This window comes from Chanodichthys erythropterus, chromosome 24 (genome assembly GCF_024489055.1).
Source record: "Chanodichthys erythropterus isolate Z2021 chromosome 24, ASM2448905v1, whole genome shotgun sequence".
NCBI lineage: Eukaryota > Metazoa > Chordata > Actinopteri > Cypriniformes > Xenocyprididae > Chanodichthys > Chanodichthys erythropterus.
Genome location: NC_090244.1, coordinates 30893452 through 30907803, shown reverse-complemented (window position 1 = coordinate 30907803; position 14352 = coordinate 30893452). Strand labels below are relative to the sequence as shown.

Here is a 14352-nt window from a genome sequence, read left to right as displayed (position 1 = left end):
TCAGCTCCGGCTCGAAGGACCATGTAAAAGACTCTTAGGACACTGCTGAATCACAGGGGGAGCATCACAATGGGGCGTCAGTAAAAACACCTTGAGGCAATATCCATTTTAAAGGTTTATTTTCACCAATAACAGTATATAAGTCATTTCATGGGTGCATCAGACTGGTTTATTCGTACACAGCACCATGTGACAATTCCTGAGTAGCAAAGACAAGGAAAGGAAGTAAACCACTTTACTGAAGCAAGCCTTCTTAAAGGTCAATAATTGAAGTCACAACAGGCTGCAGCTGTTGAAAGTGGACAGGGCTTCAATGACATCAACAGTCTCAGGGATTTTCAACATGGTCCGCCTGTGTGTGTCTGTAGATGATCTGACTGTGTGTGTCTGTAGATGATCTGACTGTGTGTGTCTGTAGATGATCTGACTGTGTGTGTCTGTAGATGATCTGACTGTGTGTGTCTGCAGATGATCTGACTGGTGTGTGTCTGTAGATGATCTGACTGTGTGTGTCTGTAGATGATCTGACTGTTGTGTGTCTGTAGATGATCTGACTGTTGTGTGTCTGTAGATGATCTGACTGTTGTGTGTCTGTAGATGATCTGACTGTTGTGTGTCTGTAGATGATCTGACTGTGTGTGTCTGTAGATGATCTGACTGTGTGTGTCTGTAGATGATCTGACTGTGTGTGTCTGTAGATGATCTGACTGTTGTGTGTCTGTAGATGATCTGACTGTTGTGTGTCTGTAGATGATCTGACTGTGTGTGTCTATAGATGATCTGACTGTTGTGTGTCTGTAGATGATCTGACTGTGTGTGTCTGTAGATGATCTGACTGTGTGTGTCTGTAGATGATCTGACTGTGTGTGTCTGTAGATGATCTGACTGTCTGTCTGTAGATGATCTGACTGGTGTGTGTCTGTAGATGATCTGACTGTTGTGTGCCTGTAGTTGATCTGACTGGTGTGTGTCTGTAGATGATCTGACTGTTGTGTGTCTGTAGATGATCTGACTGTGTGTGTCTGTAGATGATCTGACTGTTGTGTGCCTGTAGTTGATCTGACTGGTGTGTGTCTGTAGATGATCTGACTGGTGTGTGTCTGTAGATGATCTGACTGTTGTGTGCCTGTAGTTGATCTGACTGTTGTGTGTCTGTAGATGATCTGACTGTGTGTGTGTCTGTAGATGATCTGACTGGTGTGTGTCTGCAGATGATCTGACTGGTGTGTGTCTGCAGATGATCTGACTGGTGTGTGCCTGTAGATGATCTGACTGTTGTGTGTCTGTAGATGATCTGACTGTTGTGTGTCTGTAGATGATCTGACTGTGTGTGTCTGCAGATGATCTGACTGTGTGTGTCTGCAGATGATCTGACTGTTGTGTGTCTGTAGATGATCTGACTGTTGTGTGTCTGTAGATGATCTGACTGTTGTGTGTCTGTAGATGATCTGACTGTTGTGTGTCTGTAGATGATCTGACTGTGTGTGTCTGTAGATGATCTGACTGTGTGTGTCTGTAGATGATCTGACTGTGTGTGTCTGCAGATGATCTGACTGTGTGTGTCTGCAGATGATCTGACTGATGTGTGTCTGTAGATGATCTGACTGTTGTGTGTCTGTAGATGATCTGACTGTGTGTGTCTGTAGATGATCTGACTGTTGTGTGTCTGTAGATGATCTGACTGTTGTGTGTCTGTAGATGATCTGACTGTGTGTGTCTGTAGATGATCTGACTGTTGTGTCTGTAGATGATCTGACTGTTGTGTGTCTGTAGATGATCTGACTGTGTGTCTGCAGATGATCTGACTGTGTGTGTCTGCAGATGATCTGAGTGTTGTGTGTCTGTAGATGATCTGACTGTGTGTGTCTGTAGATGATCTGACTGTGTGTGTCTGTAGATGATCTGAGTGTTGTGTGTCTGTAGATGATCTGACTGTTGTGTGTCTGTAGATGATCTGACTGATGTGTGTCTGTAGATGATCTGACTGTGTGTGTCTGTAGATGATCTGACTGTGTGTGTCTGTAGATGATCTGAGTGTTGTGTGTCTGTAGATGATCTGACTGTGTGTGTCTGCAGATGATCTGACTGTGTGTGTCTGTAGATGATATGACTGATGTGTGTCTGTAGATGATCTGACTGTGTGTGTCTGCAGATGATCTGACTGTGTGTGTCTGTAGATGATATGACTGTGTGTGTCTGCAGATGATCTGACTGTGTGTTTCTGTAGATGATCTGACTGTTGTGTGTCTGTAGATGATCTGACTGATGTGTGTCTGTAGATGATCTGACTGTGTGTGTCTGCAGATGATCTGACTGTGTGTGTCTGTAGATGATATGACTGTGTGTGTCTGTAGATGATCTGACTGTTGTGTGTCTGTAGATGATCTGACTGTGTGTGTCTGTAGATGATCTGAGTGTTGTGTGTCTGTAGATGATCTGACTGTTGTGTGTCTGTAGATGATCTGACTGATGTGTGTCTGTAGATGATCTGACTGTGTGTGTCTGTAGATGATCTGACTGTGTGTGTCTGTAGATGATCTGAGTGTTGTGTGTCTGTAGATGATCTGACTGTGTGTCTGTAGATGATCTGACTGTGTGTGTCTGTAGATGATCTGACTGATGTGTGTCTGTAGATGATCTGACTGTGTGTGTCTGCAGATGATCTGACTGTGTGTGTCTGTAGATGATATGACTGTGTGTGTCTGTAGATGATCTGACTGATGTGTGTCTGTAGATGATCTGAGAGTGTGTCTGCAGATGATCTGACTGTGTGTGTCTGTAGATGATCTGACTGTTGTGTGTCTGTAGATGATCTGACTGATGTGTGTCTGTAGATGATCTGACTGTGTGTGTCTGCAGATGATCTGACTGTGTGTGTCTGTAGATGATATGACTGTGTGTGTCTGCAGATGATCTGACTGTGTGTGTCTGCAGATGATCTGACTGTGTGTGTCTGTAGATGATCTGACTGTTGTGTGTCTGTAGATGATCTGACTGATGTGTGTCTGTAGATGATCTGACTGTGTGTGTCTGCAGATGATCTGACTATGTGTGTCTGTAGATGATATGACTGTGTGTGTCTGTAGATGATCTGACTGATGTGTGTCTGTAGATGATCTGACTGTGTGTCTGCAGATGATCTGACTGTGTGTCTGCAGATGATCTGACTGTGTGTCTGTAGATGATCTGACTGTTGTGTGTCTGTAGATGATCTGACTGTGTGTGTCTGCAGATGATCTGACTGTGTGTCTGTAGATGATCTGACTGTTGTGTGTCTGTAGATGATCTGACTGTGTGTGTCTGTAGATGATCTGACTGTGTGTGTCTGTAGATGATCTGACTGTGTATCTGTAGATGATCTGACTGTTGTTGTGTCTGTAAATGATCTGTGTGTGTCTGTAGATGATCTGACTGTGTGTGTCTGTAGATGATCTGACTGTGTGTGTCTGTAGATGATCTGACTGTTGTGTGTCTGTAGATGATCTGACTGGTGTGTGTCTGCAGATGATCTGACTGGTGTGTGTATGTAGATGATCTGACTGACTGGTGTGTGTCTGTAGATGATCTGACTGACTGGTGTGTGTCTGTAGATGATCTGACTGTGTGTGTCTGTAGATGATCTGACTGTGTGTGTCTGTAGATGATCTGACTGTGTGTGTCTGTAGATGATCTGACTGTTGTGTCTGTAGATGATCTGACTGTTGTGTGTCTGTAGATGATCTGACTGTGTGTCTGCAGATGATCTGACTGTGTGTGTCTGCAGATGATCTGAGTGTTGTGTGTCTGTAGATGATCTGACTGTGTGTGTCTGTAGATGATCTGACTGTGTGTGTCTGTAGATGATCTGAGTGTTGTGTGTCTGTAGATGATCTGACTGTTGTGTGTCTGTAGATGATCTGACTGATGTGTGTCTGTAGATGATCTGACTGTGTGTGTCTGTAGATGATCTGACTGTGTGTGTCTGTAGATGATCTGAGTGTTGTGTGTCTGTAGATGATCTGACTGTGTGTGTCTGCAGATGATCTGACTGTGTGTGTCTGTAGATGATATGACTGATGTGTGTCTGTAGATGATCTGACTGTGTGTGTCTGCAGATGATCTGACTGTGTGTGTCTGTAGATGATATGACTGTGTGTGTCTGCAGATGATCTGACTGTGTGTTTCTGTAGATGATCTGACTGTTGTGTGTCTGTAGATGATCTGACTGATGTGTGTCTGTAGATGATCTGACTGTGTGTGTCTGCAGATGATCTGACTGTGTGTGTCTGTAGATGATATGACTGTGTGTGTCTGTAGATGATCTGACTGTTGTGTGTCTGTAGATGATCTGACTGTGTGTGTCTGTAGATGATCTGAGTGTTGTGTGTCTGTAGATGATCTGACTGTTGTGTGTCTGTAGATGATCTGACTGATGTGTGTCTGTAGATGATCTGACTGTGTGTGTCTGTAGATGATCTGACTGTGTGTCTGTAGATGATCTGACTGTGTGTGTCTGTAGATGATCTGACTGATGTGTGTCTGTAGATGATCTGACTGTGTGTGTCTGCAGATGATCTGACTGTGTGTGTCTGTAGATGATATGACTGTGTGTGTCTGTAGATGATCTGACTGATGTGTGTCTGTAGATGATCTGAGAGTGTGTCTGCAGATGATCTGACTGTGTGTGTCTGTAGATGATCTGACTGTTGTGTGTCTGTAGATGATCTGACTGATGTGTGTCTGTAGATGATCTGACTGTGTGTGTCTGCAGATGATCTGACTGTGTGTGTCTGTAGATGATATGACTGTGTGTGTCTGCAGATGATCTGACTGTGTGTGTCTGCAGATGATCTGACTGTGTGTGTCTGTAGATGATCTGACTGTTGTGTGTCTGTAGATGATCTGACTGATGTGTGTCTGTAGATGATCTGACTGTGTGTGTCTGCAGATGATCTGACTACTGGTGTGTGTCTGTAGATGATATGACTGTGTGTGTCTGTAGATGATCTGACTGTTGTGTGTCTGTAGATGATCTGACTGTGTGTCTGCAGATGATCTGACTGTGTGTGTCTGTAGATGATCTGACTGTGTGTGTCTGTAGATGATCTGACTGTTGTGTGTCTGTAGATGATCTGACTGTGTGTGTCTGCAGATGATCTGACTGTGTGTCTGTAGATGATCTGACTGTTGTGTGTCTGTAGATGATCTGACTGTGTGTGTCTGTAGATGATCTGACTGTGTGTGTCTGTAGATGATCTGACTGTGTGTGTCTGTAGATGATCTGACTGTTGTGTGTCTGTAGATGATCTGACTGTTGTGTGTCTGTAGATGATCTGACTGTGTGTGTCTGTAGATGATCTGACTGTGTGTGTCTGTAGATGATCTGACTGACTGGTGTGTGTCTGTAGATGATCTGACTGTTGTGTGTCTGTAGATGATCTGACTGTGTGTGTCTGTAGATGATCTGACTGTGTGTGTCTGTAGATGATCTGACGTGTGTGTCTGCAGATGATCTGACTGGTGTGTGTCTGTAGATGATCTGACTGTGTGTGTCTGTAGATGATCTGACTGTGTGTGTCTGTAGATGATCTGACTGTGTGTGTCTGAAGATGATATGACTGTGTGTGTCTGCAGATGATCTGACTGTGTGTGTCTGTAGATGATCTGACTGTTGTGTGTCTGTAGATGATCTGACTGATGTGTGTCTGTAGATGATCTGACTGTGTGTGTCTGCAGATGATCTGACTGTGTGTGTCTGTAGATGATATGACTGTGTGTGTCTGTAGATGATCTGACTGTTGTGTGTCTGTAGATGATCTGACTGTGTGTGTCTGTAGATGATCTGAGTGTTGTGTGTCTGTAGATGATCTGACTGTTGTGTGTCTGTAGATGATCTGACTGATGTGTGTCTGTAGATGATCTGACAGTGAGTGTCTGTAGATGATCTGACTTTTGTGTTTCTGTATATTATCTGACTGTTGTGTGTCTGTAGATGATCTGACTGTTGTGTGTCTGTAGATGATCTGACTGTTGTGTGTCTGTAGATGATCTGACTGATGTGTGTCTGTAGATGATCTGACTGTGTGTGTCTGCAGATGATCTGACTGTGTGTGTCTGTAGATGATATGACTGTGTGTGTCTGTAGATGATCTGACTGATGTGTGTCTGTAGATGATCTGAGAGTGTGTCTGCAGATGATCTGACTGTGTGTGTCTGTAGATGATCTGACTGTTGTGTGTCTGTAGATGATCTGACTGATGTGTGTCTGTAGATGATCTGACTGTGTGTGTCTGCAGATGATCTGACTGTGTGTGTCTGTAGATGATATGACTGTGTGTGTCTGCAGATGATCTGACTGTGTGTGTCTGGATATGATCTGACTGGTGTGTGTCTGTAGATGATCTGACTGTTGTGTGTCTGTAGATGATCTGACTGATGTGTGTCTGTAGATGATCTGACTGTGTGTGTCTGCAGATGATCTGACTATGTGTGTCTGTAGATGATATGACTGTGTGTGTCTGTAGATGATCTGACTGATGTGTGTCTGTAGATGATCTGACTGTGTGTCTGCAGATGATCTGACTGTGTGTGTATGTAGCTGATCTGTCTGGTGTGTGTCTGTAGATGATCTGACTGATTTGGGGCTGTAGATGATCTGACTGTGTGTGTCTGCAGATGATCTGACTGTGTGTCTGTAGATGATCTGACTGTTGTGTGTCTGTAGATGATCTGACTGTGTGTGTCTGTAGATGATCTGACTGTGTGTGTCTGTAGATGATCTGACTGTGTATCTGTAGATGATCTGACTGTTGTTGTGTCTGTAAATGATCTGTGTGTGTCTGTAGATGATCTGACTGTGTGTGTCTGTAGATGATCTGACTGTGTGTGTCTGTAGATGATCTGACTGTTGTGTGTCTGTAGATGATCTGACTGGTGTGTGTCTGCAGATGATCTGACTGGTGTGTGTATGTAGATGATCTGACTGACTGGTGTGTGTCTGTAGATGATCTGACTGACTGGTGTGTGTCTGTAGATGATCTGACTGTGTGTGTCTGTAGATGATCTGACTGTGTGTGTCTGTAGATGATCTGACTGTGTGTGTCTGCAGATGATCTGACTGGTGTGTGTCTGTAGATGATCTGACTGTGTGTGTCTGCAGATGATCTGACTGTGTGTGTCTGCAGATGATCTGACTGATGTGTGTCTGCAGATGATCTGACTGTGTGTGTCTGTAGATGATCTGACTGTTGTGTGTCTGTAGATGATCTGACTGATGTGTGTCTGCAGATGATCTGACTGTGTGTGTCTGTAGATGATCTGACTGTGTGTGTCTGTAGATGATCTGACTGTTGTGTGTCTGTAGATGATCTGACTGTTGTGTGTCTGTAGATGATCTGACTGTGTGTGTCTGTAGATGATCTGACTGTGTGTGTCTGTAGATGATCTGACTGTTGTGTGTCTGTAGATGATCTGACTGTTGTGTGTCTGTAGATGATCTGACTGTTGTGTGTCTGTAGATGATCTGACTGTTGTGTGTCTGTAGATGATCTGACTGTTGTGTGTCTGTAGATGATCTGACTGTGTGTGTCTGTAGATGATCTGACTGTTGTGTGTCTGTAGATGATCTGACTGTTGTGTGTCTGTAGATGATCTGACTGTGTGTGTCTGCAGATGATCTGACTGTTGTGTGTCTGTAGATGATCTGACTGTGTGTGTCTGTAGATGATATGACTGTGTGTGTCTGTAGATGATCTGACTGACTGGTGTGTGTCTGCAGATGATCTGAGAGTGTGTGTCTGCAGATGATCTGACTGTGTGTGTCTGTAGATGATCTGACTGACTGGTGTGTGTCTGCAGATGATCTGACTGGTGTGTGTCTGTAGATGATCTGACTGACTGGTGTGTGTCTGTAGATGATCTGACTGGTGTGTGTCTGTAGATGATCTGACTGACTGGTGTGTGTCTGTAGATGATCTGACTGAGTGTCTGTAGATGATCTGACTGTGTGTGTCTGTAGATGATCTGACTGTGTGTGTCTGTAGATGATCTGACTGTGTGTGTCTGTAGATGATCTGACTGTGTGTGTCTGCAGATGATCTGACTGGTGTGTGTCTGTAGATGATCTGACTGTGTGTGTCTGCAGATGATCTGACTGTGTGTGTCTGTAGATGATCTGACTGATGTGTGTCTGCAGATGATCTGACTGTGTGTGTCTGTAGATGATCTGACTGTTGTGTGTCTGTAGATGATCTGACTGATGTGTGTCTGTAGATGATCTGAGAGTGTGTGTCTGCAGATGATCTGACTGTGTGTGTCTGTAGATGATCTGACTGATGTGTGTCTGTAGATGATCTGACTGTGTGTGTCTGCAGATGATCTGACTGGTGTGTGTCTGCAGATGATCTGACTGACTGGTGTGTGTCTGTAGATGATCTGACTGTGTGTGTCTGTAGATGATCTGACTGGTGTGTGTCTGTAGATGATCTGACTGTGTGTGTCTGCAGATGATCTGACTGGTGTGTGTCTGCAGATGATCTGACTGACTGGTGTGTGTCTGTAGATGATCTGACTGACTGGTGTGTGTCTGTAGATGATCTGACTGAGTGTCTGCAGATGATCTGACTGGTGTGTGTCTGTAGATGATCTGACTGTGTGTCTGTAGATGATCTGACTGTTGTGTGTCTGTAGATGATCTGACTGGTGTGTGTCTGCAGATGATCTGACGTGTGTGTCTGCAGATGATCTGACTGGTGTGTGTCTGTAGATGATCTGACTGTGTGTGTCTGTAGATGATCTGACTGTGTGTGTCTGTAGATGATCTGACTGTGTGTGTCTGTAGATGATCTGACTGTGTGTGTCTGTAGATGATCTGACTGGTGTGTGTCTGTAGATGATCTGACTGGTGTGTGTCTGTAGATGATCTGACTGATGTGTGTCTGCAGATGATCTGACTGTTGTGTGTCTGTAGGTGATCTGTGTGTGTCTGTAGATGATCTGACTGTGTGTGTCTGTAGATGATCTGACTGTTGTGTGTCTGTAGATGATCTGACTGTGTGTGTGTCTGCAGGTTGTCTAGCTGTATGGTGACAGAGGAAGGCTGTGGTTATGTGTCTTCAGCTCTGAGTTCAAACCCCTCACACCTGAGAGAGCTGGATCTGAGCTACAATCACCCAGGACAATCAGGAGTGCAGCTGCTCAACCACAAACTGGAGGATCCAAACTATAAACTGCAGATACTCAAGTATGTCAAACACTAATAATGACACACTGAATGCAGATCTACATTAATGTGTGTTTGTGTGTTTATAGTGTGGATCATGGAGGAGAGGTCATGATGACAGCAGGACTACGAAAGTGTAGGTCTACAAACACTCACACTCTCTCACTCTCTCACACACACACACACAAACACACAAAATGAGATGGCCTCACACATGAGTGTGTAGGCGTCATCTCTGTCACTCCGTCACAGCATCAGGTGTGTCATGAATGATGGAGAGTCTGTGGAAGATGTGCTGTTGGAGGTGGCTGAACATGTGGGACGTGAGAATATTGTTTCTGAATCCTGAATGAACAAAGCAGTGGTGGTTTTTCTCAAGGATGACCAACTAGATGAACAATTAGCGACAAGTATTTGAAACGTGCTGTCATTTAGGCAACAAGTATTTATGTTTTAAAGTCACGGACTCTTAATGTTAATTCTTAATTCCTACTGAGAGTGTAAAGAAAGGAAAGACAAGGAGTTGACTTTTGAGAATGAGCGAATGGTTAAAGGTAGGGCTGTAACAATTCCTCAATTAAATTTGAATACTCGATTATTAAAAAATCCTTGATTTCAATTTGCCTGTGTCGAGTAACCAGTAAAATACCGGAAGTGGCGCTTTCCACAGAATCCATGAAACGCATTATTAGACCATTTTCTAAGGCTGCACGATATTAAACCTGTTTAAAAATCATAATAAAGCATAATGCTACTGGAATTTACAAAGGCTGTGAATGAATGAATTAAATAAATGTATTTGCTGCAGGTTTAATATATATGCGCTGTAATTTACATGTGTGTAGGTTATCTATGTGCGTCTCAGAGCTTCACATGAACTGTTATCATTTACACGAGTGGCACATCTCAAACTCAAACTAGATCGCATTGTAAAGTGTAAAAACAATCGTCAGGCCACTGGTGCCCTCTGCAGGCATTTGTTATACAACATAAAGAACATTAGTTGTACATTTCAATACATTATGTATTTTAACAGTTTTGTTCAATAAAACAATACGATTAATTACTTTTGATACTTTACATGAATCAATTATTGTTATTGCTATTCTATATTTATTTTAAGTCATATGCGTAAGTGAGTGTGTTTTGTTGTGTAAGCACCTTTATTACCCCTTTTCCACCAAGGCAGTTTAAGTGCTGGTTCGCAGCCAGAGCAAAGTTTCAAATCAGTTCTTTGTCTTTCGACACACAAAGCACCAGCTCCGAACCAGAAAAAGTGGTTCATAAGTAGCACCAAAACATTGCTGGGCTAGAAGTAAGAACCGCTTACATCAGTGGCTGGAGGCGGGGTTACCGTGACCAACAAGAAACTTGTGACCGCCATTTTTGAAATAGCAGCTAATCAAGCTAATAGCAGCTCGATCGTAATCTCCGTCTATATACAAATTACGGCGAGCCGTGTTTGGATGCCGATCTCAAACGAGCCTGGTGTGTTTGTGTTTGTGTTTGTGTTTGGCGCTAGCTTTGCTGTGAAATATGAGACATATACAGTGATGTAAGACCTGGCTCTGTGCTGCTCTCTAGCCTGTGGAAAGGCAAACCGGTTTTTAGAAGGCTTGTCAGTTGAACCAACTCAGAACTGGCACTAGCACTAGCCCTGAACTAGCACCCGGTTTGTGCTGGTGGAAAGGGGGTATATAATGATCACATTAGTAGTTGAGCTATATAGAGGTCGATATTTGTTTTTTTTTTAATATATCGGCATCGGCCGATATCCGTGTTTAGTAGCGCCGATTTAAAGCCAGGCACGTCTGCGGGCGGCCCTGTGTTATTTTTTTACAGCGCATCACCGCATAACTGACGTGCTGTGAGGATAATAAAAGATTAGACTATCAGCTCCTCTTTCAAAATGTTTTAAATATTTTAAAACAAGCTGTTTAATACTATTCTTCTCATTTGTTTCACTATATTTACGGGCCACAAGATAAATAATGGAATAAATTAAGACAGTTATATAGGCTACCGTTATCAGCATGTTATGTTGAAATTCGTCTCTGAGGGAAAATGCTCCGTTACTGCAGCGTCAGGCAGCTCCGTCACTTTTACTTTCACTTTGAATACTGACCGAGGTTGATCTTTTACCGCCAACGGATACAATAGGTGCCTCCGCAATTAGGTGAGGATGAAATGAATGAGGATGAGGATGAGGATGGTGTTTATCTGATGTTTCAGATCTGTCAGATATTTCCCAGGTTGTGATCAGGTTTACTCTTTAGATGAGATCAGTTATTTTTTGGATGAGACTTTAGGAAAGGTTGCTGACGTGAGGAATTTCTCCAGAATCCTAATTTTCAGTTCTACATTGTCAAAGGAGGGTAGGAGAAGATAAATCAAGTATGTGAAAGAGGTTTAGATTAAAAACACACACAGTTGTTTGACTATATTACTGAGCTCATCTCATAGACTTTAATTGTTTTTCTATCAGGTTAATGATATATTTTATGCCCCAAACAAACATGACAGAAAAACACTTTTTTTTTTTACAGAGATTTACAGAGAAACATGATTTGTCCAGTTTATGAGGCGTTTTTAACTAGTTATCAGTGCCGGTCACCACCAGGGGCTCATTTTCTCTCAAAGATGATTTAAGGAGCGTATCACTACATAATGTGAACATAACTGTGCATTCAGCTTTAGAGGAGTCATGTGGGAATATCTTTCTATTAATACATGAGATTTATGTTTATTTAATGACTGTTTTGGACATCAGGCAGTGATGGTAATGACATGTCTTGACACGTGACTATTAATTCAGACACAATAAAAACGCCACACTCTCGTCCACACTAGAGTTTACAAGTGTTTCCAAAAGCTTCTCATTCACACTGAAACATCAGAAACGTTAAATTCACTTTACTGCACATGTCTGAAACAATAAAGCTCACTGAGATGATACAGACGATCAGACATAATAAAGTTTCACTCTATTCTTCTGGCAGGATCATTTTATTGATCAGAATATCTCAGCATTCACTGAAGCGTCCTGGTCGCTCTTAAACTCAAAAAAAAGCTTCACTGTCATTCTCTGTGAGGTTTTGTGAGTGTCGACGGCATTTCTGAGTGATTCTGTGTTCAATACGGCTGTAACTCCTGAAACTGTGTGATCTTAGCAGCATGAACAATAAAACTGTCACTCAAATTCTGAATGTGTTTGTTTATAATCAATGAATGTGATTTGACTTGAGTTCAGCCGCAGCACAAACTCACTGACTGAGTGAAAACTGCTGTTACGATCATCACATGTCTCTATCTCTTATTGCCATCATGTTCACACTGTTGTTATAGAGAAACCATTGGAGAGTGCAGAGCTCACGCTGAACAAACTCTGGAGGATTGAGCTGATTCTGACTAAACCGTTGTGTTCACATGATCAACAAACATGTCTGTGATTGGCTACAGTGATCAACACTGCAGAAACACACGGTCAATAGAAAGCGTCGAGGCTCTTCACACACACAAACACACACAGGATCGTCTGTCAGCAGGAATGAGCCGAGCCGCTACTGCAGAAAGCCTGCTATCATTACGCTTCACATTTAAGTGTGGCTTTGGTACTTTTGACAACACTAGTCTGCTCTGTTTCAGGCCTGACAGCTTTTTCACACAGTTGTGTTTAGGGCTCCAGAAGTCTAGGACCGGCACTGCTAGTGAGGTCTGAATCTCTAGTCTCTGTTCAACAGCTTTCACTGGATTAGTGAGGACATTTGTGAATCTGGAGGACGTTCTGTCTCACACACACACACACACACACACACACATCTTCACTGTTGTTGTTCTTGATGTTTCTCTCTTCTTGTGTTCAGATGCCTGTGATCTCACACTGGATCCAAACACAGCACACACTCGACTCGTTCTGTCTGATGGGAACAGGAAGGTGACGCGTGTGGAAGAGCATCAGCCGTATCCTGATCATCCAGAGAGATTTGATCATGATGAGTATCTTCAGGTTCTGTGTAGAGAGAGACTGACTGGACGCTGTTACTGGGAGGCTGAATGGAGCGGAAATGATGCTGTAATATCAGTGACATATGAAGGAATCAGCAGGAAAGGAGGCAGAGAAGAATGTTTGTTTGGATTAAATGACAAATCCTGGAGTCTGTTCTGCTCTGATGGAGGATTATCCGTCTATCACAATAAGAGAGAAACTGTTATACCTCCTGACCGTCTATCCTCTAAGAGAGCAGGAGTGTATGTGGACGTGTCGGCCGGCTCTCTGTCCTTCTACAGCGTCTCTGACACACACACACTCACACACTTACACACACTCAACACCACATTCACTGAACCCCTCTGTGCTGGATTTACTGTTGATTATCATTCCTCAGTGTCTCTGTGTGATATTAAAGGATCGAGAGACACTCTGTAAATCCTCTTTCTGATCTTCACATACACTCATCAAATCTCACTTCATCACATTTGTATTCATTCATTTTTAATTCATGTTTTTCATTGTCATCTAGAAGTTACACATCTAGATCAGACACACACACTGTTCTGAATCTGGAATAAACAGAGTAATAAAGTTGCTTTAATATTCATGTTGTAAATTGTTCATCAGATTGAATAAAAGCACATTTGAGACTCATTTAATCCTGAACTGGTTTGTGAATGACTGATGTGAACTGATGACAGTATGAATGATCATGAATGTGATTCAGATCAGCAGAATGAAGAAATCCCGTCGTCTCCTGATAGTGTGCTTTATTTCTCTGTCTTCACTACAAACACTCACAGTGTCGCTGCTGAACACTGTTGGTAATTCAGTCTTTCAGGAGCTTCAGAGCTTCAATCTGCTGCCTTGATCTCTAGAAAATCTCCATCAGCATCTCTTCTGTTGATGGTCAGCAGGTCCGATACTGTCCGGACATTCAGCCGCAAGCCTCCTCAAAGCAGCCTGTCAAACCATATACGTAATGATGAAAAGAAGTGTATTCAAGAGTGCTATTAGTATACTTACTTTAAACTAAAGAATATGAAAGTATACTTTCAGTCTTTTTATGTACTTCTCAGAAATATATTTAAGTATACTTGACTTATACTGACAGTAAGGTCTCAGTATATTTGGCCTGTACTTGTTTTGATTGAGATATACT

At 42.6% G+C, this 14352-nt stretch overlaps 1 protein-coding gene across 1 annotated transcript in view; it reads left to right on the top strand.

Annotated features, from left to right (window-relative positions):
- The window catches only part of LOC137015295 (NACHT, LRR and PYD domains-containing protein 12-like), a 33847-nt gene extending 19988 nt beyond the window's left edge, over positions 1–13859 (top strand). Inside the window, exons 13-15 of the mRNA XM_067380155.1 lie at positions 9047–9220; positions 9289–9335; positions 13063–13859. Of these exons, the coding sequence (XP_067236256.1) occupies positions 9047–9220; positions 9289–9335; positions 13063–13625 (784 nt within the window). The 3' untranslated portion in view covers positions 13626–13859. The remainder of the gene's footprint in view (positions 1–9046; positions 9221–9288; positions 9336–13062) is intronic.
- Positions 13860–14352: the final 493 nt, after the last annotated feature.